This window comes from Alligator mississippiensis, chromosome 7 (genome assembly GCF_030867095.1).
Source record: "Alligator mississippiensis isolate rAllMis1 chromosome 7, rAllMis1, whole genome shotgun sequence".
NCBI lineage: Eukaryota > Metazoa > Chordata > Crocodylia > Alligatoridae > Alligator > Alligator mississippiensis.
The window spans coordinates 30,487,409-30,514,505 of NC_081830.1; the positions used below are offsets into that span (position 1 = coordinate 30,487,409).

General features: G+C 45.1%; 1 protein-coding gene across 2 annotated transcripts in view; it reads right to left on the minus strand.

Annotated features, from left to right (window-relative positions):
- Positions 1-26,658, minus strand: part of SLCO2A1 (solute carrier organic anion transporter family member 2A1) — a 103,474-nt gene extending 76,816 nt beyond the window's left edge. Inside the window, exons 1-2 of one of the 2 annotated variants that reach the window (XM_014604594.3) lie at positions 26,548-26,658; positions 23,069-23,126 (exon numbers count right to left, since the gene is read on the minus strand). In XM_014604594.3, the coding sequence (XP_014460080.1) occupies positions 23,069-23,126; positions 26,548-26,643 (154 nt within the window). In that variant the 5' untranslated portion in view covers positions 26,644-26,658. Of the gene's footprint in view, positions 1-23,068; positions 23,127-23,237; positions 23,344-26,547 lie in introns of those variants that run through there. The other variant, XM_006263940.4, reaches the window with a different exon arrangement.
- Between the last annotated feature and the right edge of the window lie 439 nt (positions 26,659-27,097).

Here is a 27,097-nt window from a genome sequence, read left to right on the forward strand (position 1 = left end):
ACAATGAAATCCGCAGTTCCCGTTGAGAAGACATAGACTATTTAAAGTGGGGTATGAACCACTGTGTACCAACCAACCCCGCTTGCAGTTAGAAGTGACATTCCCCTGTGGATGACACCACAAATGTCCACTCAGGGGTTTATGGCATCTAGCCTTTTTTGGAGACTTGGTATTGGATTAACTGAACCACTGGTCTGATCTGCTTTGTGAGCCCCTATGTTTCTACACCATAGGCTGGCCTAAGGTCATTGGGAAGGTTAAGAGACATGATTTTTGAGATAATTACACCCCAAACTTAGCTAACTCCTTATATACAAGCAGTGTGTGGGAAGAAAATGAATTAAGTCAACCCATAGCTACTGGCTGCAGAAATGCAGTCCAGCTGCTTCTACCTTTCAGCTCTAGTCAATATTAGTTCATATCACTGTTTGCAAGGCTATTGTTGCAAGGACAAAGGCTAGACACTCAAGATCAATTATAAAAATGAAGCCTAGGATTCTCCTTCCCAAGGCAGGTAGAAGGACTGGGCTGGGTTGGGCTGGCACACTCCTCTACAAACCTCTTCCAGGTCATAAACAACACCGTAGATTTAATATTATTTGGGAACAAAGACATTGTCATAAAAACCAAATAAGGGACATTTTTTATTATTATTATTATTGGACAAATAAGAACAACCACCACCACCAAAATTAAGACCAGGTTGAGTATTACAGTTTGGCAGGAAGTTGGCAGTGATAAAATAGGTCTAATTTTGATGGACTATTGGTTTCGTTCAATGTACAAATGCTCTGTTCTTGGGTAGGCAGGATGAGATTTCTTTAAACATATGCAAGGTCAGTCGGGCTCAGAGCACATGCTTAAGTAAGATTTCAGTAGGTGGGCTTAAGTGTGAACTGGCACTTTTGGAAGCAAAAGCCGGCAGCAGTGTCCACTCTTGATTGACAATAATATAAATAGGGTTGCTCCCTGTGCAAGGAATACACTGGAAGGAAGCTCCCTTTCACACACCCCTTGACTCACTTGTGCAAGAGCCACACACAATCATTCCTGGAACGATTACTTTGCAATGACTAATTGGTAGCCATTAGCTAAACCATCAAAGCACCTTTGTGTAATTAATGACTGACCTATTTCCAACATGCGCCTTGAGTGACTCACTGTTAGCGACACCTGCCCCACAGACCACAAGCATCTGAACAACCAGCCTTGCAACGTCACCTGCTCCATCAGGTTCTTTGCATCTTGCTCACCATCACTAACCACAGAAGTTCTGCAGGCCAAACAATGCCCTCAACTACTACACTGTGTTGCCCCATTGTCAACGGTTCTCACTGCCGGTAACACCTCTGCAAACCTATCCCCAACTAGGAAGTTATGCAGGTGATAGGTAGCAAAGCTACAGAAAGCATTCAATTATTTTCTGTTCTATTTAAATGAGCTCTCATGGACTGATAGTGAACAAGTCTCAGCTACCATCTAGTGAGAAGAAGAATTTCAGTCTCTGGATATACAAATACTCCATTCTGTGCAGAGCTAATGCTCTACAAGGGTGAGAATGGGAAAAGGCTACCTGGAATCTCCATCCCAGGAAATTTTCAAGGGCAGGTTGGCTGGGACGGTTTATGATCCTGAGCAAGGGGCTAGATTATATGACCTTGTGAGGTCCTTTCTTACCCTACTTTCCCATGATCCTATTAAACTAAAATTACAGGCCTCCAACAATATGCTGCGCAAGACTTTCTGCTGAAATGAGAAACTCTGCCTCATGTTGAATTCTCTATTGCTATTTCACCTTCTTTATTTTAGTCTTGGTGAGTGCTGTGGTTTGGCCTGCAGGCTTTGTGCATTGGAAGGAACTGATTTATAGCATGGAGAAAGAGGGAGGAATTTAGTTTCAAATTCCTTTTTATGATGCTTTGTTAAGCCATACAGCTAAAGTTAAGTACCTGGCAGGATCATCACAAATTTATGGGGGTGGGTTAATTTCATGGGGCTCCTGTGGCTGCATTTCTTTTGAGGCAATTGAATTAGTTCCTGGTTGTACTTTGCATTGTCACAGCATAGCACAGAGCCTGGTAATTCATTCAATTGAAGGAGAAGAATTTACTGGGGTGAACTGTGTAAGAGCACAAAGACCAGTGGCATTTCCGCATGCCCGGATTATGTTGGCTGATCTGTGACAGGACGCGCCTTGATGGCCACATTAGTTTTGCCCTGGTCTCACTCCAGCCTCCCAGGTATCTCACTGCTGCCTTGCCTGCTACGCCCTGATGGTATTAATCAAGTGGGGAGGCTGCCCCTAAAGGCTGGTGCTCTTTCTGGTTTTCTGCTCCTCCTTGGGCTGGACTTGACCCACTTGACTTGGGGCTTTGACCCCACCGCACATGGTCTCTCTTCATGGCTCCGACTCCTCCAGCCTTAAGGGCTGAAGCTGATCCCCTACAGCCCTGCCCATGCCTCACAGGTGTTATTCTTTCCACAGTTTTCCCTTCTCTTGCAGGCCTCAGCCCTCTTGTCTTTAGCCCATTGTTACTCAAGCTGCTGATCTCTAGCCCTGGCCCACTTATTCTGTTCTAGCTTTCTTGGCCGCAGCCTTCGCTTTTGATTCACTCTCCAGGCCCCAGGCCCTATCTCCTTCTCTGGGCACCTGGCCCTGACTCTGCAGAGCCGCTATCCCCAGCCTCTAACTGGGTACCCCTCAGGCATCCATGTGGCCTCCTATCCACCCCTTTCAGCCACAACCAGTCCTCTGGTTTTCTGCCAGCTGAAGATCACTCAAAACCCCTCCTGGGTCTCGCTGGGGTCCCAGCAATGCCTTGCCAGTAGCTGCTGGCTCTTGCAGCTTCCCTGGGTCCCTGTGTTGCCTGGTTTCCCCGTTGCAGCCCAGGCCAGCAGGAGTTTGGTTCTCAAGGGGCATCAGGGCCAAATCATCTCTTCTGGCTCAGAAGCCAGGCTTTTAGCCACTGCCTCCTCTCCTGCTGCTCTTTTAACTCCCTGTGGGTTTCCCTGGTCGCATATTGCTCTGCAGCTGGCCCCCAGCCCAGCTGCTTACTTAACCGCAGCCCTACGATGCTGACTTCATATCTCTCAAGTAACAGGGTTTAGGGATCCCTGCTACATGATGCCTTTTCATGGGAGGCAAGGATGGGTGGCAGTGTGAAACCAAGAGAGAACAGCTGGGAGCATTTTTAGTAACACCTGCTCAGAAGCTCCTAAAAGTGCTAGTCTTAATTCTCAAGCTGGGGGGAAGTAGAGTTTACAGCACTTTTGTTATCTCCAAATTTTGGGGTCTCAGGTTTCCATTGAATTCTCCCAGCTGCTGGTGGCCTGAAGGGGTGATTCCAGGACCAGGGGCAGAGGAGCACGCTCCATGCTGGGGCCTATGAAGGAGCAGCAGATCCAGGGACTACACTAGACAGGAAACATTTCTGTCTGGGCAAGATCCATCAGCTTTACAACCCCACTTGGAAAAAAAGACTTCAGAAGGCTCTAAAAGCAGGCTTATGTTTCCCCCTTTGCATGGCTGAGCTTGCCCTTCTCCAGTTGGGAGCAGCAGAACCAGACACACTGGGACTGACTCATCCTTCCATTACTCCAAATTCACATTGGCATATACCCTGTTGCACTTGCGTGGACAGTACTGAAGTATACATGGAGGGATGCAGCTACGTTCAGTGGAGCCCTATAACAACCTGCACAGGGATTGCAAGTCCTCTCAGAAGCAGCCTGTGCTACAGGAGGCTGGGAAGGAGTCCTGATGAAATCCCCCTGCCTTCACTCCACCAGCAGCTTTAATAGCAAGCAGAATGCTTCTCTTTTCTTGCAATTTTGCCAAAAAATGTTGGGGTTGGGGGTAGGGGGAGGGTTTGCCTTCCAGGGGTGAGGCTCAGACTGGCGGCTCTGTTCCATCTGGTTTTAATCTGGCACTGGACAGTAAGTGAATTCCACGCTTCATTCTTGCTCCCCTCCCTCTACCCACCCCAATCTTTTCAACAATCATTTGCCTGCTGGTTCCTAAAAAGTAGCACAGCCTGCACACACCCACGTATGTGCCACACACGTGGGCATGAGCAGGCCAAAAGCCAGAGGAAAGAACTGACCTGCTTGTCGCCAAAACAAGAAGAGATAAGCTTCTGTTTATCCTTGAGGTCGGAGGGAAGTCTGTCCGTGACAGCAGCAAGTGGTATAACTGGGCTCTCTCCATGCTCATTTGGGCATGAAGCCACGCCATTCTCAGCCACATTTCTCGATTGCAGCCCTTGTTTTATGCAGTCTTGTTTTATCAGAACAGGCTAACCTGCTCATGAGCCACTGAGGTACTGCTAGGTGCGAGAGTCAGTCACTTAGGCACCCTACGCAGCAGTGCCTGCAGGGGGGAGCAAGGACTTGGTAACTATTATGCCCCCTGAGGAAACCCTGGGTGGGGGGGCAGATGAATGATACACCCATCTCAGAATAGTTCTGTTGGTACAAGTTGTGAGCTATAGGTAGGGACCTACCTGAAATTGTTTCTTGGGTTTTGCAGAAGCTGTAAAATCCAGGGGATGCCTGTGAAATCTAATAAGTTTTTATTAGAGTCTTCTCCTCCCAGGTGGGCCTCACAGTCTGCCCAGGAGGGGAAGATGCCGGCTGGCAGGGGGGCACGAAGGAGGCAACAGACATGATAGAGGCTGCCCCTCCTTCCACCGCTCACAGGGCCCTCTCTGCCAACCAGTGCCAAGGGGCACAGCTGCCACGAAATGCCCATGAAATAGGCTCTTCATGCACAAAAATGGCTTTGTCTTGCTGCGAGTTCAGTAGGTCTCTATTAGTTATACCAGGAATCCTTTGGCCTTAAAGCTATGAAGCCTGGCTTATTTTCTTAAGTAAAAGCCTATACTTTCATTAGTATACATTCCCCCAGAACTGGAAAAAAAAAATCAAAAAAAAAAAAATCAGTGGACTGATCAAAGTAGCCCTGGTGCTACTGTTTGTATTACCTTTCAGAAAATACCAACAGAGAACGGCGCCCTACAATGGCACCTGCTGTACAAACACACAATTGCACAGAAACACAGTCCCTGCTCTGAGGAATGTAAAAGCAAAGGGAAGGGGTTTCCCCATTTTATAGCTCTTGCACGGAGGCACAGAGGTCTAAATCTGCAAAAGACTTCAGGGTTGAGATTTATTTGTCTAAATCCCAGATTTAGGCATTATTTTGATTTATACTCTTCCGTTCCCCAAAAAGGGCCCAGGGCAGCTTACAATAAAAGCAGGAGAAATTATAAACACCAGAGAAAATATTCAAATAAAATAGTAAGACACAACACCTCAGACAATTTCCTAGAATTTAACCCTACCTTATAAGAGCCTGCCTATATATAAATGTAATTGAGAGCTCCCACAAGATGTCCAGGCAGTGGCTCTGATGGGCTTCAAGGGGAAGGGCGTTCCAGAGCCGAGGAGCAATTACTAAGAACATCTTCCCACCTAGTTTTGCCAAATGAATGTGGCACATAGATGCACCTTGCAGGAGGTTGCTGTAACAGGAGTCAAGGTACCCCATTACCTGCAACAGAAAAGGCCTGCAATCAGATTCAGGCAGTGGAGCAAAAGGTAACTGCCATGGAAGTTAGAGTAAGATCCATGAGGCATGGGCATGGCTGTGGGGGAGGCTGAAGACCATGATTAGTACTCCTAAATCACTAGTAAGGCTAGGAGGCCATGATTTTGGCCAGTAGGGCCACTATCAGTGCAGTGAGGTGCAGGTGCCAGCGAGACACAGAATTTGGGTTCACAAACTTAGGGCTCGTTGGCATGAGAAAGAACTAGGTGTCCAGCTAAGCCAGTTGAGCTAGGCCGAGTGCAGATCTATTTGTCTCACTTAAGGAACAGGGGGGAGGGCGGGGAGGGGGCAACCTCCCAAAGCAACGTACAGGTCAAGATTTGGCAGGTCTGAGGACCTAGAGTTGTGCAGGGTTAGTTCAGCCACTAGGGCTTTATAGGTCAATACCAGCACCTCAAATTGTGCCCAGAAAACTCTTCAAAGGCTTTAGAGAAGGGAAGCAGGAGGGAGTGAAATCAGCAGAGAGGAGTCAATTAGGACTAGGAAAAGAATGGAGTAGGGCGAGGCATGGGCAACGGTGAAGTGGCCTGAAGGCCCACAGAAGAAGGAGCAGGGGTGGATTATAGCCACTCTAATAGAGCCTCGGGGGAAAAAAATAAAGAGAGCAAAACATGGCAGTATTAGGAGCTGTCTCTTGGGCAGCACCCTTCTAGCTCTAGTCTTACTGCTGCTCACAACACTTGCCTGTGAGTTGGCTGGGGCTGGGCTTGCACCTCTGCTTATCTATTGCTCATGCACATCTGTACACAAGTCTTTGCAGAGATTAAACATGAGCCCTGCTGGCCTGCATACTCAGACAGAGAATTTTAAGTTTGCAGGAAGTATGAACAAAGGCCTGACAGAGACAGCCTGGTTTGGACTCCGGTTCCTTGCTTTCCTAGCAAGCAAGATTATATTCCTATATAAAGCAGCTTGTGAGATATAGGATGGGGTGTTGTGTGACCACAGGGGTCAAAATTTGCTGCCAGAGCACAGGCATAAAGGAAAGTGGGTGAGCCAGACAAGGGTCACCCTACTGCCTCTGCAACCAGGACTGGGCAGGTCCATAACTCCATATACAGAATGACACACCCCTGGGGCATGCATGTGGGAATGGATGCACACACACAGCCATGGCCAGATCTAGGATTTTGAAAAGGGGGGGTGCAGCTGGTGTGGCACATCATCACATAGCACATCATTCTCCAGTTAAACAGAAATTAGAAGCTTTACTAATATGCTAGGGGATCTAATGCTATACTATTCAGTTTATGATCAAAACAAAACCAAATATATATTTATTAGAATGTGCACTAATTCGCTAGATTAAGTTAACAAAAAAACCACAACAAACTAGACAAAGATAGTCAAAAGGCAACTGTTTCATTGATCCTGCAGTCATTCCAGCTAAATGTATATATATTATTCAGATTCATAAAACAAAATCTAGCCTTTTTGAGCTTCTTGATAGTGCCACCAATACTTCAGTCACTTCAACACCTGAGTTAATTACCAGATTCTTGAGTTCAGGTTTTTAGCTAGAGCTAAAAACAGTCAATAGGACTGTGAAATAGAAGAAAGACATTACTAGGAATGGCTATAGCAGACAGAAAAACTGCAGAAGGACAGTTTCAATAGTTGAGCATTAAGACTATTAGAAAGGAGAGAGGGTTGTTAACACCTGCATAATGAAGAGAGATCAGCAGGAAATCAAGTAGATTATAATAAACTGTGAAGTCAGCTCACCTCCTCACTGCTGCCTGAATAGCAGGGTCACTGCTGCTTCAGGGCAGTAGGTTTTAAAGTTGGGGTGGAGCAAAAAAAAAGCAAAGGCTGGGTGGAGGTGCAAATGCATCGCTGCAACCTCCACCTTGACTCCCAGATCTGCCCCTGCCACAGCTACCTTGTGTTGAGAACTCTGATGATGACAGAAGATTTCTGGCTCTGCCAATAATTCATATTTGATCAAAAGTGTGGCATGAAAAACAACTCAAAATGACCCAAAGCAACTGTTGCTTGGAAGCCAGACCAACCTGACTCTCAGTCAAATATGGTTTTTCATCCTAATGGGAATCTTTCTGCTTGGGGACAAGGAAGCAGAAGAAGTCCAAGCAACATCACCTTGGGTTAGTTTAGATTAGGAAGAGAGGTTGAGGTTAGGCCAGCATCAGTAAAGACATGTTATATGACCCTGTCCTGCTCCCTATCAGAGAGAAGTGTTAGCAATCCAGGGTCCCCATTAGGATTGACTCCAACCAATGAGTGTTAACATACTTCTGCCCTGCCTCCTAAATCAAACAAACTTTCTGAGAGATGGTGCGGAAGGCAAGGTGTTTGCTATGGCAATAAATAAGGAACATAAAACGTGAAAGTTATAATTGGGCCATAAAGGTGATTTAAGAGTCTGGAAACCAGAAGGACACGATTTGAGCAGGCTGAGATTTTTAAAGTGACAGGGTGAGAGAAGCTGAACACTTACATTTCTACCGAGTGCTATAAATGAACCCAGGGAAAATAAGCTTGGATGAGTCTCACAGAAGTTCAGACTCTCACTCTCAAACATATTATTTCTTTCCATTTGGACTCTGTGTTTGAATAACTTGTTCTTGTTCGTAATTAGGCTATTTGAGTTTGAAAAAAATCAAACTCACCTCTGATACAATGGCACAAAAGTCAGTAGAGTTAGACCAGGGATGAGTTTGACCATCAAACTATTTGGATGGGACCTGGATGCCTGTCACCTATTATTTTTAATGGAAATTGGGCATCAAAATCCCTTAATAAAAGTGCTGGGCTTTGGCCATTTCACTCTAAACAGCTCAGAGAGGAAGTATAGATGACCATTTGGAGAAGGAATTAAAAGATGGATATTTAGAGCATATTTCACCTTAGGGCTCTGAGTCCAAAAGGTCAGAGATGAAGAAATCCTTTCCCATAACTTACTTAAGTTGCACGACTGCCACCAGACACATACATGATAAATGTCTGCTGACCATGAATGAGAGCCTATCCAGACCACTAAGTGCAATGCTCTTGGTATAGGTCACTGCTTAACGAAGCTGTGGTACTACATTCATTAAGCTCTTTGCTAGAGTAATGTTTAATCGCACACCCCAGGGCTACTGTTACCCTGTCAGGAGCACCTACAAGGCCCAGTCAGGCACCTGGACATGAGACAGATGCAGAACTGAAGGGAGACCATTTCTGCCTAAAATACCAGTACCTTATATTAGGAACAATTAAAGGCTGTAGACAACTGCCCCCATTCAAAGCAGGATCACATTTCCAAGGAAGTGCTTTGTGCAAATGTGAGGACACAGAATTTAACTCTGCTCCCAACTAGGAAACATTACAAGCACCTACTTATTCAGAGTACAATGCCCCAAGGAAGACTTGTACAGCTTAGAAAGGTAAAGATTTAATATCTTTGTTGTCCCCTGCAATAATAATTCCCTAATCCTGTCAACAGTCTATCTTTTCCTCCATGGTGTTTTAGGGAAGTGGCTTCGGACATCATGAAGTGTTGTCACCATCACTGGTCACCCTAGGTCTGCAGCAGTGCAATCCAGTCCCGCTTGCCAGTGCTAGTGGGATGAACCCAAAAATGGAGCTGGGCCAGGAAGAGAGCTCCAGCCTCCTCCTCAGGTGCCCTCCCTGCCCTGGCTCTAGAGCTCCTGCACAACTCCACATGTGTTTGCAGCAGCATTTATGCCCATTTCTAGGAGGATGGCAGCACCTGCCAAGGTTTGTTCCATGCTGCTTGACAGTGCTTTGAAAATGACCCTTGCTTGAAAGACCCAGACAGAAGAGGAGATGAAAGAAGAGGAATCCTGTGAACTACCATGTTTTTTGCACAACACATACCTTTCTTTCAGCTGTTGGAGATGTAATGTGCAAGCCTAAATGGAAGAAGTATGGCAACAGCAGTTTCTGCTGCTTAAGCCTCTGTCAGGGAAACTGAGAGTAAAGCTGCTTGTGCTGCATGCCAAGCTCCCTGGCTGTGGGCACTTCCTTTTATCCCCCTAGCAGAGGCTCAAGAAAAAATGTTTCTTGAAAGACAGAATGAAGAAAAAAAGAAGATGCGCATTTCATTTCAGGACAGTTTGCATGCAAGAAGATACAGCATCTGACCCTAAAGTCTCAGCCTTCCATTGCTTCCCAGTAGATATCCCACAATACACAGCAGGAAGTGTCCTGGAGTGCATGCAGCAATGCATCATGGGATGTCTAACCAGAGCATTGAAAGCCAGAGCCTATTCCACCCATCAGGTGGAAAAATGTTAATTTATCATCTCACTCTGCTGGAGTCTCCTCCCCCCCAGCAACACTACCACAGTTGTGGAGGGGTGGATGTGTCCTCCTACCACTCGCTGCTTCTTGTGAACTTGTCTTAGGACTACAGCACCACTGTTACAGAATTATGTATGTTAAACTTTTTCAGGGACTCGAGCAGGGTGAGAGATATGATCACACTAAAGCACGGTAAGTCCATGATATAATTATACAATGATATAAGGGCTGCCATAAAGAAGAGGGAAAGCACCTTTTCTCTCTTGCTTCAGAGAGGAGGCGGCAGATCAATGGCTTGAAGTTGCAGCAAAGTAAGTTTAGATTGGATATCTGGAAAAACTTCTTCAATATTCTAATAGTGAGGCAGTGTAATAGGCTGCCTAGGGGAGTTGAACACCTTGTGACCTTGTCTGCAAGAAGAGGTCGGACAGCCACTGGTAATGGATGATTAAGGTGTGGCTAAGCCTATTTTCTGCCATGGGTATTTCCCATGATTCTGGGCTTTGCTGGCTGCTCCTCCCCACCCCCTTTTCTTTTCAGCTGTGTCAGGGTGTTATTAAGCCTTCCCAGAGGGGTTGGGTATGGGCTACAGTCAAAGCTGGGGACTTCCACTGGGGTGTGCCAATTTCCTGCTAGGAGCAAAGCTGAAGGTTCTGGGCTAAAGCGTCTTGCCCTGCCACTCAAGGTACGTATTTGGGGGCAGGAAGAAATTTTATGCAGTGGTCAGATTGATATGGTAAATCTGCTGTGGTCAGATTAGAGGTGGGGGGGAGGGGCAGAGCTTGCTTTCCTCTGTAGCGGGGTGCATAGGCCTCTACCTGGGACCTCTTGAGCACATATTGGCCGTGTCTACACAAGATGCTGACTGCATAGTAGCTTGTTACTATTGCACAGTAGCATCACATAGCATGAAGCATGATGTGACACTACTGTGCTGTAGTAATGAGCCAAGAAGCTGTTTAGGGACGCTCCAGCACAGTAACACTGGTTACGGTGCTGTCATTTAGTACTTGTGTATACAAGTACTAAATGACCGTGCAGTAACAGCTGCACAGTCAGTGTCTCGTGTAGACATGACTGTTGCCAGCTTCTTATACAAGCAGGACATTGGCTTCTGTGGATCCCCTATTTTACTTGTGGCAGGTGAAGTGTACGTTGTGTCAGGTTTGAGGGCAGTCTTATGTAGAGTTTAGTTCATGATTGTACGGGGTGTTTGGACAGGGATGATCCTGCCTCAGGCAGGGGATTGGACTAGATGACCTCTAGAGGTCCCTTCCACCCCTACTTCTCTATGATATATTTTACAGGCTGACAATGCTGTGAATGGCACACTGCTAGCACAGTAATAGCTGATCACTTAACACAGACACCCAAGACCTGCAACCAGAGCAGGCAGGAAAGTGTTGACATGCCTTAAGAGTTATGCTCAGGAAACTAGGGAAATTAAACAATAACTAGCAATTTCTCTTTCCCTTCGCAAGCTAACCAGTTATAACTTGAATCCAGTGGATCTGGTATCAGCACCAAACAAGGTACTCAACAAGCCATCCACAGATACTTAAATGTCAAAACATCATTCAAGGAAACTGAATTCTGCTCAGTAACAAATAAGCAACAAGGTGGAATCAATCACTTTACATTATTCATTCGGTTGTAGTCAGAACCGTTGATCTTATTTCCAAACTGGGAAGGAAAAAGAGTGAATCAAAAACCATCCTTTGCAAGTGTGTTTGCATGAAATGGACCATATGGCTCTTGCTTCGTTTTGACACCATGATACCTGCTCTCGCCTCTGCCTTCACAAGCCAAATTCCAGGTTCCTACTATAAATTTATTATTTGTTCCTGCAGTTGAGAGAGACTGAAAGTTGCAACTTCACAGAGACTCACTAATAGGCAAGGAACAGGGGTCAGATGGGGGCGAGGTCTGAAATCCATGACAGGCTATTGAAATGCCACATAAATCACTTCTGTGAGGCCTTGAGGGTAGGCTGCAATTGAATACACTCCCCAGAGCAAGGGGCAGTATGTAGCTCCACAGCCTGGGACCAGAGAAGGATCAGAGTGTGACTAGACTCCTCTACATGGGCTCTTATACTGCCTTCCTCACCATGACACTCAAGTGTTGCCCATCAAAGCACTTTGTGGCAAGGTGCCTATCCAATTAAGTAGGTAGCCTGTGCTGGGCAGTGGCTTGAGGGTGCCACTGCCTGGCTTGTCGTCCCCCCCAACCCAGAGCTGGAGGGACACAGAATCATAGGATTATAGAAAAAGAGTGTTGGAAGGGACCTCAGGAGGTCACATCTAGTCCAACCCCTGCTCAAAGCAGGACCAGCCCCAACTAGATCATCCCAGCCAAGGCTTTGTCTAGCTGGGTCTTAAAACCTCCAAAGATGGAGAGTCCAAAACCTCTCTGGGTAACCCCTTCCAGTGTTTTACTACCCTCCGAGTAAGAGAGTTTTTCCTAATATCCAACCTAAACCTCCCTTGCTGCAACTTAAGACCATTGCTTCTTGCTCTGTCAATCTCATAGAGTCAATCTCCCCTGCAGGTATCCAAAGCTTTCTGTAAAATTAGACTTTTGGTCACCAAATAGAAAGAAAAAGACATATATATGTATACATGTAAATATAGACACACACACACACATATATATCCATACATATTAGGGCTATGTGAAATGGCTATGTTTCGCTTCCGTTTTGGATTCGGCTGTTTCAGAGGGACAGTGATTCATTTTGGCGTTTTGGATCACTATTCTGTTTTGATCCAGCTGAATCTGCTTCGGAATTTCGACACTGTTTCAGCGCCGATTTGGAGATTCGGATCAGCCGCGGAGAAGTTGGCACAGCTGGGTGGTTGCAGGTTCTCCTGCGGCTCCTCCAGCTGTACCTGCCTCTCCCTGTGCAGGGGGAGCCGTGGGAGAAACGTGGCTGCCCAGCCCGGCCCGGCCCAGCCCCAGCCTTCCAGCACTTTAGAATGAGGGCTGTGGGGCTGTGCCAGACTCTTCCCGGGGGGTGCCGGCCCCCGATCTGCATGCGGGATGACAGCAGGCTGCCGTCCCTCCCCCCAGAGCACTGGGACTGGAAGGGAGCTCAGGGACAGATCATAGACACTGGCCAGCTACAGATGTCAATATCAAAGTAGTCCTTCCCCTGCCCCTGTCTTTCCCCTCCCTCTTCTGAGTTTCTGTTTTCCCACAAGCCTGCCTCTGAAATGTTTTGGATGGTTTCATTCCATTTCGGAGATGTTTTGGAGCCTTCCGTTTCGGACACTGAAACACCTCCGAAACAAAAAACGGTTGCTCAAATTTGGCACACCTTCAATATATATACATGCTCACACGTGTGTATAAAAATACCTTATATATATTTCTGATGCATTGTGGAGGGGGGATTGAAATATGTATATATACGTGTGTATAATATTATCTATATATCGATATATGTCTATACATACACACACACACGCATTTTCGGGGAGGAAGATTCAAGTGGATCAGAAAGAGACATTTATTGTGAAATATTGAAATTCCCTCTGTATTTGGGTTCCTGCAGAGAATGTTTCATCAGAGATTCCTGTAGCTGGCTAGTAGAGATGGGCTCACATATCCTATTCATTTTAAAACTCCAAATTCTAGGGGTAACACTGAGAATGTCAGCCTAATCCAATAAAAAGTCCTTTTATTTTTAAGTGTTTGCTCACTACTTCTTGTCCTTGCCAAAGAACAAGGAGTGCTCTAACAAAATGTGTAAGTGAAAAATAAAATACATAAAAAACAATAAAAACCATCATAACATGACCTGATGGAGACAGAAACTAAGCCAAACTAAACCCAGGCAACCCCTGGGCAAAGACTATTGTTATTTGTTCTCTAGCAACACTGTGCTAAGTGCAGGTAAGTCACAATGTAGGGCTGCTTATGAGTGTTTTTGAAATTTTTATTCTTTTTTTTTTGTGGAAAACATCTGTTCCAATGAGGACAGAGTAATAATAATAATAAAAAAGATTTAGTACACCTCATTTCTCAATTCTGGAATTCAGAAGGAGTGCATATCACTGCAGCTCTTTAAAAACGTTGAGTACTATTCAATGTGTAACATTGGATGTGCAGTACGCAATGAAAGCAATAACTAAATCCACCCTTGTGGAGCAAAAAGCATTTTATTAGACCATACATGAACTTATTTTGTTACGGTGTTAAAGCTGCATATTCATTTAAGACAAACTCCCTTCTGACTAATTCTCAGTTACTGTATAACTTTCAAAACCCTCCCCTTTGGGGCTAGTCTGGCAGATTTGGTCTCTGCACACAGCTCTAACTTTGGAAGATGAAAAAAAATTCAACCAAAAAACCCCCAAAAATGATTCAGCCGGTATTGGCTAAGAGGACAGTGAATTAAATAAGCTGTCTTTTAAGATACAAGGTGAAAACAAACACCTTCTTCCAACCTTTGTTTTGGACACGATGGGCCCAAACAAATGAGTCTAGGGATGGTCCCTTTTGACAAGGAGCTGCTCTGGAGCATTCCATTGGAAAATTGGTTTTGATGGGATGAAGCTATGAGCCTTTGAAAACTGTATTTAAAAGGCATCCAACAAAGGGGCTGGTTTCCTTCCAGCAACGTCTGGAGCACAGTAAGGCTGTGCCATGTACACATGAAAGGCTCTCTCCACCGCAGTGAAATGCATGGCAAACAGCAGCAGACAGCTCAGATTCAGCGCGTGCTGTGCAGAGCCCCTGCGCTTCAGAAGAATGAAGCAAGAAGCCTCCAAGAACACAAGCTCTTCGGTATTTCTGGTCTCTCCAACCTGCTGCTGAAACCACTGACAATGCTTTCAGAGCTGCTCCTCGCTACACTGGTGTGGTAGAGGATGGGAATCCTCATGGATGGTTGTGATGAAGGATTAGTAACTCCCCAGCTGTGTCCACAAAAACCTTTTTTTGCTGTTCTGACAGTTGTCAAGATTCGACACTGGCAGTTCGGTACCATTCTTTATTATGCATCTCTCTTCCTGGGGTTCTCCTCGCTTTTCTCAGCCCGGCCTCCAAGGGCAATGGAAGAGTTACCGCCATGCATTACGCAGGCCCTTTCCAGCAACATTTCCTCCTGTCTCTCTGGCTGTGCTTACCATGGAGAACATCTTTTTGCACTGAAGATCTGCAGAGATCCTTTTTCTGACATGGAGACACCCAGTTACTTAGGCTGGGCCCACATCCCATAAATGCTGGGCTGCTGCATCATACCCAGTACATAAGGGCTTCACAGACTTCTTGGGTCAAACACAGCACTCTTGACCCTGAGCATCACTCATGACCAACTACCATACTCAAACTTCTACACTGAGAAAGGAGGATAGAGAAGGAACCAGTATAATCCATGCACCATTTACTGTGGCATCAAGGACAACCATGGTCCACAGACCACAGGATAAAAACCGCTGTTCTCCACCTTGCTTTCTGCCCCCACAGCCTTATCCTGGAGTCACTCAGGTGTCCTACTCTACATTCCTGCTTTTCAAACCCCCAGGCACTGAGACCAGTGTCTTCACATTTGCTTTGACATTCCTGTGGGTTATGAAGTTTTGTTACCATCACTGGTCACCCCAGATCTGCAGCAGTAAAATCCAGTCCCACTTGCGAGTGCTAGTGAGATGAACCCAGAAGCCCATCAAATGGAGTTGGGCCAGGAAGAAAGCTCCAGCCTCCTCCTCAGGTGCCCTCCCTGCCCTGGCTCTGGAGCTCCTGCACAACTCCACATGTACTTGCAGCAGCATTTATGCCCATTTCTAGGAGGATGGCAGCACCCACCAAGGTTTGTTCTATGCTGCTTGACAGCGCTTTGAAAGTGACCCTTGTTTGCAAGACCCAGACAGCAGAGGAGATAAAAAAGGAATCCTGTGAACTACCATGTTTTCTTGTATACAACACATACCTTTTTTCAGTTGCTGGAGATAGGCTTGCACATTAAAAATGGAGGACGTATGGCAACAGCAGTTTCTGCTGCTTAAGCCTCTGCCAGGGGAAAGAGAGAGTAAAGCATGCTTGTTCCAGCACATGCATCACACAGCTTCTTCACTTTGTTTTTTTGTACAGCCTTCTTCTCAGGATTTAGGCCCAATGTCATTGTGCCCGCTGCTCCTCTCTCATGGCATAGGACAGGTGCTTGGTGTTTGTTAACAGAGCTGGCTGGAAAATGGAAATCCCTTTCCATGAAATGTGAAATTTTTGGTTTCCCTTCCTCTTTCATTCTGAATCAGGAGGGGGGGAAAAAACACAAACCAAAACACATCATCTTTTTTATTCTACAGGAAAGAGTTCCAAAACAATACTGTGTGGGGAGAACTGAATCGGAGCTTTTCTGGTTTGCCAGCAGTCTGTCTGATCAAGATGCCCATCTACGCCACAACCGCAGGAAAAGTGGCTAGCTGGGGACCATACGAGCTCCTGTGTAGCCTAGAAATGCACAAGGAAGCCAGTAGCCTAGCTCCCAAGTAGCCTGTTGAGCAGGGGAGCTGGCTAGCAGGAAAATAAGCTGTCCCAGGGAGCTTGGCAACCCACTGGGCTGGCAAGCCTTGGAGAAACCCTATAACCTGCAGCTTGGCAACCAGGCTTCCTCTCAGGCAAGGGAGAGAAGCAGGCAAGCTTCTGACGGAAGGTTTCCAGAGGCTCAGACAGGACGGCCACATTCCTGCCGAATGCTTTGAGTCCAGCAAACACACATTTTCCAATGGAAAGCTGCTCAGAAGTTTTCCAAGGGGCACTGTCTGACAAAAGATGCCAGTTCGGTGGAACAAAAGCTTTCCATGGAACATGAAAATTCCACTGCGCTTTCAGCAGAACCCACAAGCAGGTTGCAGGCTCCTCTACCCAGGAGCCACGGCCTTCCTCCGACTCTTCCAAAAAAAGCTTTACTAACTTTGCAGACAAATTGACATGGCCAAGGTGGGGCAGTTCTGTGTCTCTGTGAAAGCATCCAACATAGGACTTTCACTCAACTGGACTCATTGGCAATGTAGGAAAAGCTTTCTGGGAGGGTCCAAGGAAACAATGACTAACTCCCCCCCCCAAACCCCAGTTGTGAAACTTTCCAATTCTTGATTTTCATTTAACCTGATTGTGGCTTCTGGACCTTTTTAAGGCAGCTTATGTTTTTCATCCCCCTGCTCCTCTAGTGAAGCCCCCTTCTTCCCATCTCCAGTATGTTCTTCTCACTACTCAGCTCTTGACCTACAACCCACTTCTTCTGCATAGAAAAACTTTGGACTAGGACACCTCTTGCCCTCACAGACCTGCCTAAAACCTTATCAAGCTCAGTCTGTCCCTCACAACTGTGGCAAGGCAGACAAGCAATACTTCACTCACTTATCCCTTTGATATCACTCCTCTCTCAAGGTGGGGGTCTGGTCATACCCTTTATATCTTAGCTTTCCCAAAGGATAGTAAATCTGATTCACTAATAGAAACTCAGAGACAAGACTGACATTTTCCTGCAGAGAATTTTGAAACAACATTTCTGATAGGAAATATACTTGTGCAAAACTAATCTATTTCAGCAAAAAATGATCTGATCTGCCAGGGAGAAAGTAATCTACTTAAAGACATGGTCCCAACCTGCACTGACCCATGGACAACAATAATGAGCAAGTAACCATGCCTCAGGCACCAGTCTTTGCTGTCCCCGTCTACCTAAAGAGACCCATTTCTACTGGAAAGCATAATTTTTTGTGGTCATAAGTAATAGGTTGGAGAACTGCTGGTCTAGATCTAAATGGATAGAGAGCAGGAAGGGAACTAGGTACAGAAGAGTAAAGAGACCTCCATGGTCATATGATAACAGGCCCAGAAAAGGAGTGTGTTCACTTTGACTTGGCATCCCAGAAGACCTCTCTCATAGCCACTGGACCAAGGTACCTCTTCTTGTTCCAGGACTGCTGTGGTAGAGAACTCCCCTGGATCTACAGTTCCTTCATGGGATATTTCTATACATGTTGAAAGAAGTAGTTGGGCCACACCAGTAAATCAGAGATGAAAAGTTGCATGGGAAATGAACCACAGAGCAAACAGACAGGTTCAGAGGAAATCTTCATAAAGAAATGGGCAGGAGGGGGAGGAGAAAGAAAAACTGTTCAGAAACCCTATCCATGCTCCACAGTAGTTCCAGTGAATGGGAGAACTCTGGCCAAGAGTGAGCCACAAGAAACACACAGAGCTGTGACTTTGGCCCAGACAGACAGCATTAAGTGCAGCTCTGGATGGAGCAAGGAGTGATATTTCCAAGAGACATTCCAGGCACCAAGTCCAGCCTTCACCGTAAAACAGAGTTACCGCACCAGCTACAGTCCTTCTTCTGGCAGCAGGATGACTACTGGATCCCAACGTCAGAGGGCTCTTCAAACTGTAATGTCACATGCAACTACAGGCAACTCAGACTTAAGCAAAATATACCATTATTCTGAGTGTTCTGGGGCATTAAATGTGGTACTATTGTATTCAGTGCCTGCACTAGACAAACAGCGATACTGCCTCACTGTATTAGCATGCATAATCCTCAAGCAGGTTGCAATACCTTTAGGCACCCCAAAAAAAAAAACCCCAACCCCCAAACTACCTGTCTCTTCAGTCCTAAATCACACAGCTTGAGAGAGAGAGCACAAGGCTGATTAGGTCCAGTAAAGTTTTCCTCAATTGTTCTAAATTGGCAATTCATGTCCAGGCAGTCATCAGAGCTGGACATAAAGGCAGCACCTAACACAGAAGTTCTCATTCCATGGTAACATCCCACCCATTCCCCGCTACAGTAGGACAGTGAGAAATATCTAAAAAGAGTGCAGAGAACCAAGATTAATATGCACCCACGTTTTCTTGGAGGAGGGCAAGACAAATAAATAGAATTTTGTTTAGACTTGGAAAATGCAGTATTTCCAGATAACAAGACAATAGCAACTTGGGAGTGTTCAAGAGCCAATTCCATTTTCAATATAGTTAGGCAGCCAACAGATTCCTCGTATCAGAAAAAAGTTACATAATTTCAAAAAGAAATGCTATCCTGAATTAGGACAAAGTCTGACTCTGGAATTTTTATGGCAAAATCTGAGTCTGGAAGATTCAGTTTGGGTCAAAATAATTTTCTTTCAGCCATCTCACTTAGATTTTGATATTTTTGAATGAGAAATTAAGAATCATTTCAAAATAAAAACCACATAAGTTTTCCCTTTGAACATATTTTGACAATTTAAGAAGTGAGGCATTTTTCACAACTGACTTTTTCCCCTCAAAGTCCATTTTGTTTTTGCCAGAAAAAAAAAAAAAGCTTTAAATAAAAGGTCTTACCAGCCCTACTAACTGTGATTTATTTCTCCATTCTTAGGGCAGACTGAAGGTATCTTACAGTGAACTAACTACAGGTCTGTAGGTACCTAACCTGCTAAGGGATTCAGCTGTAATCTGGATTCCACTTGCTGAGACCACCTGCTTTGCTCTTTATTCAAACTGAAGCTATTTAAGGGGACTTCTAGCAAAGTAAGACAGGTGCACAAACAACTTGGTTGCCCTCCTCTATAGTGGGAAGAGTGGCCCCTCTTCCTTGGATCTTGAGTATATTTTAACACTCCCAGCAGCAGCAGGACTTTGGCCACCACAGTCCCCCTGCTTTACTTGTGGCAGGGTAGGGTGCTATGCTTTGTGGTTGCTAAAACTACACAGGCAACCCTGTCGCAACAGGTTAGACAAGGATTTGCTTGGGATGGTTTGGATAGGGATGATCCTGCCTCAAGTAGGGGATTGGATTAGATGACCTCCAGTGGTCCCTTCCAGCCTGATTTTTCTATAAGGCAAAGCAGAGTGTGAACTTGAAGTCAGTCAGGTACCCAGTAACTGTTCATGTGCACACACTTGTCCTGGTGGAAGTGAGCGGTAGCTTATGCTGCTTTCATGGATGGGAAAGCTACTTTACATTTACAGCGAGGTAAGGACATTTACCAGTGAGGAACTGACACACCACAAGTGCACACCAGAGTTTATGGTGGCATAACTTGTACATGCGTCCTCCCACTAAGGTTGCATGCAAGTGCCAGCAGCAAAACATTACCTGTTCCCTGCAGCTGGGCCGTGGAAAGTAAAGTACTACTCCCGGTGAGTAAGGATCAGTCAGGTATAGGAGCAGTGTGTCTGATGCTCATGAAATGCCGAAACCACAGTCTCCCAGACAGTTTATGTGATGTGACATTTTAAAATTTTGCTTTATTTATTATTACACCATCATCATTAATATTACTATGGTATCGTGATTACTATTGTTGCTGCTGTTATTTTAAACTACACACATGGGAATTGCCCAGGCACTGAAATTTTTAGCATCCATGAGTGCTTAACTCCAACACAAGATTGGGAATGTTGTCACAACACAAGGTCTAGCTGAAAGTCACCTTTGTGGTGTTGTACATCTAACTCTGTATTCAGTCTGACAAGCTGCTTCAGTTTATGACCTCTGGGGACCATCATTGCTGCTGTGGTGGAGGCAAAGGTTAGAACGACTCACAAACCACATCTTTGGACCACATCCAGGAAGCACAGTTCCTCCCTTCTAGGGAACCAGTATTATCAAGTGAGCTTAGGCTTAGTGTCAGTAAGTGAAGGAATAAGTCCAACTTATTTATAACTGCTTTGATGAGAGTGACAGTCACTTAACCTCAAAGTATAAATAAGAGAGATCAATGCCAAGAAATGATTTTCCTGTTGTAAAGTTAAATTCACAATGTGCCTTCACAAGGCACTTAATATTAGTTTAAAGCAGTGCCATATAAAAAGACATACCAACTACTCATTTAGATTTTGCTTTCCAGTGCTTGTCTAGTTTCTGCTTTCAAAATTCAGACTACTCTCTATTTATATGGGGAAGATCCTAAGCCAGTCTAATGACTAAGAGATGCAATGGAGTCTCCCTCATGCAAGCCTTTAAATCAAAAGTCTTTCAAGAGTCAAGAAAAGAGTTAAAGACTTGATGCCTGGATGACAGGGCAAAAGCTTCTGGACTGAATTATGGAAGAGATTGAACTCTTTTAGCCTTCAAGGTCTATTAATCTGGTCTGGGGCTGCTGTGCTACTAGGTGTTTCATCCCCAAGGAAAAAGGGCTGGCTGAGCCCATGGGATGAGATTTCCCTGCACTGTTCTTTAGCACAACTAGGATCTGGCAAAAAAATAAGAGTAACATTTCGGTTTGCATAGTAGTTTTGCAAGAGGCTTTCATTTGTTTGCTGAACAGTCTTCCTCCTCTCCTAGCATAGCCTGCATGGTGGAACTGGAGTCAAGCTGAAATAACTATGTTTAGCAGCACTTGGCTGGTACCAGTGGATCCAGGAAGGAAACTTTTACAGGCATGGCAAAGTTAGGTGTCAAACTCTTTGCATCTTTTGTGCCCATGAAAGCGTGTCTCAACATTCCTAGGAACACGATTGACAGGGACTCCAAGACACTGCTCTTGGTCATATAGTTTCCCAGTACCATCCTCATTTTAGTGAGGACATCAGAAATCCTCCCATCAGTCAACATAGGCCAGACCGTACATGGTACCAGAGACACAAGAAACAAACAAACGCACATATCTCCACTTCACTGACCACCAAGAAAGGAAAGAGAAAAAAAAAAAAAATCCATGACTCATGCTCAACGGCATGTTATCCCTGAAAATGCACTTAATTAAAGCTAGGTACCATTTCCTCAGTGTCTGTTCCTGTTGTTTGACCTCTGGCTTTACTTTTCTTGCCTTTCAAGGACGGCTCCTGGTTTGGGGCACAGAAACGAGAAACTCCAAGCCCTTTCTGGGAACAGCTTCTTGAAAAGTGCCTGCCAGTCTCTGCCTTATCTTTCCTCCAACACCACTTTGTCAGCGTCTCTTGACTGGGAAGTGCTAATTGGCGTCTCTGTGGCCAAATGGGAATAGACATGGGTCATCTTGTCCTTTGCTTGCCTTTCCTCTGGGCTCCTGAAGAGAACCATTATTAAGGAATATAAATATATTCCTCTTGGACAGATCAGCAGTGGGGTGGAGTTTCCTCCGTCAGATGTCTAGCTCAATATAGCACCTCTGGACCATTCAACCACCACCGAATAGCATTTTTGACAGCTTCTTCAAACCACATTCAACTGTTTATTAATAACTTTGTCTCTCTCTCTCTCTCACACACACACAATGAAGCTGTCAAGAAAACAATGGTAGTTTAAATTTAGATAGAAGAGACCTAGAGGCACCACAAGTGCTTCCCCTTCTGGAGACAGCTCACCATAGCCAGGGATAGGAGATGTTATGCTATCCTCATATGAGACACTACTGCTCTTTTTAAGTTTTCCTTGATGGTTATCTCAGTGGGGCTTCCTGAAGGATGACAGATTCATAGCTAGGGATTACAGGCAATACCTCCATGCTCATACTGACTTATGCTTCTCCTAACCTATTCCTGGAACACCACAAGCATAGATAGAGCACTGCTGTAGCTGTGCCAATAGTTTCCTGTCTAACAGGATACAGAGAGAGGCAGAAGATAATTGCCCCACTTCCTCCAAAGGTCTTCACCTTTGGAGTCTCTTCCCCATCCCCATCCTCCCAACAATGTTCTAGTGCGATTCAGTTAATTATCTATTTTCCACAGGTGCATCCATTGCCATTATTAAGATCTCACTGAGCATACCAGAAGCCATCACTGGGAGAAATTCATAGTTCGGGTGCAACTCAAAAGATGGAAATGCTTGGGAAAGCTAGCCAGGATGGCACCTCCTCCACTCCCACCTTGTTTTAACCCATTTTTCTAAGCACAGTGCAAAGGTTTGAGGTCCTGAATATATCTGGGTGAAGCTTTTTGGCCAAAACCTTCCATTAGAAAGAAGGGGGGGGGGGGGGGAAACTACTTCAGCAGCACCAAAACATTTCCCTGAATGCATCTCATCTTTACCAAGTTCTCAGAGTTAACCAGAGATAAAAATGGAAACTTTCAACATTTTTGAACATTTTCTGGATTTTAAGGTTTTTTCATGCAACACAAAACAGCCTTTCATTTAGGCATTTTCTTCCATTGAAGACACCCCCACACTCCCCAAACACCCTTTAAATCAGTGAAAGTCCAAACCAAAACAGTTTGTCTTGGAAGTGAGCTTTCACCCCATTGTGGAGGTTTCTCCCAGGGCACCAAACTCACCTAGTTTCATAACAGGTCTGGCTGGGAGAGATTTATAGGAATCTGTCAAATCCATGTCCTGTAAGAGATCAAAAGGGAGACTGAACACAAATGAACCACCACGAGGTCCTAGCAGGAGTCTCTTCTTGAAGACAGCTTCTGGGCTGCCCCAGCCTAGCTTGGTACTCACAGGCAAGTCTTCAGCTACAGCTCCAAAGTCATGGCTGGGCATCAGACCCTCATTCCTCTCCAAGGAGACCCACCCAGTCACCAGTCATTCCAGCAGCTCCTTACTGCACAGATACCCTCTCCTCTCCAACTCAGCTCAGCTGGGCTCTTCATCCTGCCCTCAGACTTGACATTGCTTACAGGTGTGACAGGGTGAGGCTACTCAGCCCAGAGCAGCTCATTAACCCTCAGCTGGCTGATGTGGTGTGTGTCCACCTCAAACACTCCTGAAACAATCACTTTAACTTTTCTTTTTTTTTTAAATAAGTATTTTGATTGGACCCTTTTCTTCCTCCCTTCCAGCACTAATCCTCACATACTAATACTGCACTGAGATGTTTAAGTATCATCAGTGACAAAGTACACCTTCTTCTACCTCCTACTGGGAAACGCCACTCCTTCCTTCTGGACAAGGACTTGGGCCTGGTGGGCCTGGTGGTTTATGCACTTGTTACCTCTGGGTTGGATTATGTATTACTCGCCAAAGCAGAATGTGAAAACAACAGGCATGCTGCCAGTTGAGCAGACAGAGTTCTTTGGGTAGATGTGATATCTTGCAGGTGAAGCATGCATTCATGTACTCAGGGCCTCACACTGCAGAATGCAGTTCCCCATCTTCCACAAATTAAGCTGCTGTCAGCACAGAGACCATGCACTGTGCTTCCCTCCAGTGACTCCCAGTCAGCTTTTATTACCAAGCTAAGGCCTTCACTCTTGAGCTTTACTTCTCCCATTTACCCTGATAAGTGGTGCTCCTTGGAGGTAGAGAAGCACACAGGAGCTTTAGCTATGTACACTCAGTGGCAGTCTCAGCTGTGGAGCCACCTTCCAGAAGGAAAGTGATTAATCCAGAATCAGAGCCCCTTATAGATCATGCTATAACACTCTTTGGTAAAGCTCTAATAGTACTACTAGACTAGTACAAACATTTAGAGCAATAACTGCTCCCTTAGGAAAGGGAAAAGAACCAAAGCCTCCATAAAGGTCACTGGGGACTCTTTTTTTTTTTTTTTTTTTTTTTATTATATTTGGTAATAATAAGGTAAAGTTATGTAATCTTGCCACAAACAAACAGATCATGGAATGAAAGACTCTAAATGGAAAAGGATTGCAGGTATATCATTATATGAAAATGGGATAAAATGAACCAAATAAGCAGTAACAGTAAGGATGGGGAAACATTTTCAATTTCTAAATGGTAGGAGTAGAAAGGAATGAGCTGATTATGTGCCCCAAGCTACCACTTGATGGAAACTCAATATAACTGATTATAGACATTCTTTAGAAACTCTTGCAAGGCTCTGGCCCATAAAATTACTGCTCTACCAAAAGAGCCACAGAGAAGACAAGTTAAGACACATAACTTGGTATGGTCCCAAAGATACAGAGGGTTGGGAGAAAAATTACATGACCAAAACTATCACTGGAATGAGAAACATAGGGGAAAAACAGGGGACTGCTGACAAAATGGTGAACACAAAATAACAGAAGACAGTAAAGCAGATGCTTCTTGATGGAAACAATCTGGAAACAACTTGGAAGATTGAGCCCATCTCTTCTTGGAGGATGAAGATCAACTGGTGATTGGAGGGTTACTACCTTCATATGAGTGCACAGGCTGCACTAGTAAAGTACCAGTACTGGGAGGTTGCCCTTCCTCCTTTGCCTGCTTTGTTTTAAGACTCAAGCTACCCTTTCTTAGACTCCCTCTGAACATCTAGAGGCAATTTTTCCCCACTTCTGTAAGACACAAGATGCATCCAGAGAGGTTGATACAGTATCAGACCTTCTGTTCATTAGTTATTTTTGGGGACCTGGCAGTGGGGTCCCTTCCTTCCGCTCCCACAGGGCAGAGGATACATAGCCCTCTTCTCCTGACGGGCACTGGTCCTGGGTGGGAGCTGGGCTGAGAGCGTCATCATTTCCTCAGCCACCCACCAGCCTCCCAGGTGCTCCCACATCAGCTACTGCAGCTATAGGAAAAAATGCAGATGAGCATTGAGGCTCACAGAAAGCTAAAGACCCTTTCCAGAACTGGGTACAGAAAGTCCCCATGGCAGAAAAGAGAGTGAAACTCATTCACCCCTCTTAGTTAATAAGCTCCCTCCCACTCAATCACATGTTTTCCATTCTCTTAACGCACACCCATTGCTTTTGCTTTTCCTCTAAGCCCACAGAAAGGGGAACCACTTCACATTGGGTTAGCAGTCCACTCCCAGATTTCTTAACTTTCCCCCTGAGCCCAGATCACAGGGAAATGGTTCATACTGACTGAATCAGATGCTGCTGGTCTGGTTCACTCTGCTCAGAAGTCTGATGTGGCCTTGGCATGTGTCAACAGTATGTGCCTAGAATACAATCGCTGGTTTAGAGCAATTGTGACATCACACTGAGTTGTGAGGAGATACCAACCCTAGAAGGCAAAGCCCATTTCTTTCAGGCTGTAGGAAACATCATCTCCCAGATGGCCACCGTCTTCTGGAGAGAAGGCTTGTAAGCAGGCTGGGTACATCTACACATGTGCTTTAATATGCATTGACCTATTTTAATGTGCATTAAAGCATCACTTAAAAAAACCATGCTTTTTACTTAATGCATATTAAAATAGGCTAATGCACATTAAGTATCACTTAAAAAGTGTGCTTTTGAGTTGATGCTCATCAAGACAGGCTAATATGCATTTTCCTAGTACCTCACATTCGAGGTACTAGATTTAATGCACATTAACTAAAGCACATTAATGCATATGTAGATGCGCCCTATGTGTTTAGATTTGGGACTAGATTATAGAAGGCAGCCCAAAAAACAGCCCTTATACCACAAGTGCAAGCTTCATGCCCTCAAGAAAAGAAACTCAGCATGACCCACATACCAGAGAAATTTGTACAGAGTGATTCTGCTGGTCAGGTCCTCAGCAAAGAGTGAGCCCAGGACTTCTAGCTGCAAAGCAGAGATTTCCAGCATTTGAGCTAAGAGAGGAAGACCATTAGTTGTGAGCAGAACAGGAGCTGACCACTCTTCCTAAAGGACCATTCACACAGTGGTCTATAAACACACTTATTGATACACTTACAAGGGAAGGAAACAAGAAGATGGGCAGTTAATACCCAGAAGAAGGACAGTCAACCTGGAATGGCTGTGTTTGAACTAACAAGGAATATGAGAATGAAAACAGACAACTGTAGGAGAGACAGGCTAAAGAGCTGGCATGCAAACAGAGTAATATTTAAATCTTCCCCACCTGACCACCCTCTTGAATAGATTTCTCTTACCAAAACTTTCCATCTCCCCAAGAGGGCTGCACTGTGTTGTTGTCTGCTTCCCAGGACCCAGTGGGCAGGGACCCTTGCAAAGCCCTTCCTTGCCATTAGCTCTTTCCAGTGTAGGAAGAAAGTAGCAGAGAATTGGACCCTGAGTATGTAATTTTGAGACACTCCCTGTTTCCTGCATGCTAGCAGAAGCTGCTATTTCTCAGAGATTAGGGACTCCCACCCTGCTGATTGTTGGGAAGCCTCCTGATTATGTGCCTCCGAGTCTGTGTTTGGTTTGGTTTGGTTTGTTCAATTAATATTTATACAGGATAAGGTCCACTGAGATGCAGCTGCTCATTCACAGGGACATCCTGTTGTCAAACAAGAAGGGTTAAGTCAACATTACAGGAAAGTTCAACAATATCAAAGCAAATACAGCCCAGAACTTGGCCAGCGGCGCAAGGACCAGAAACACCACCAAGCAACAAAAGCTGGTGAGGCATTTATGAAATGCCTTCTTTCAGATTTGCCCTGTAATGATACACTATGCTGTGACTCTGAACAGGAAATA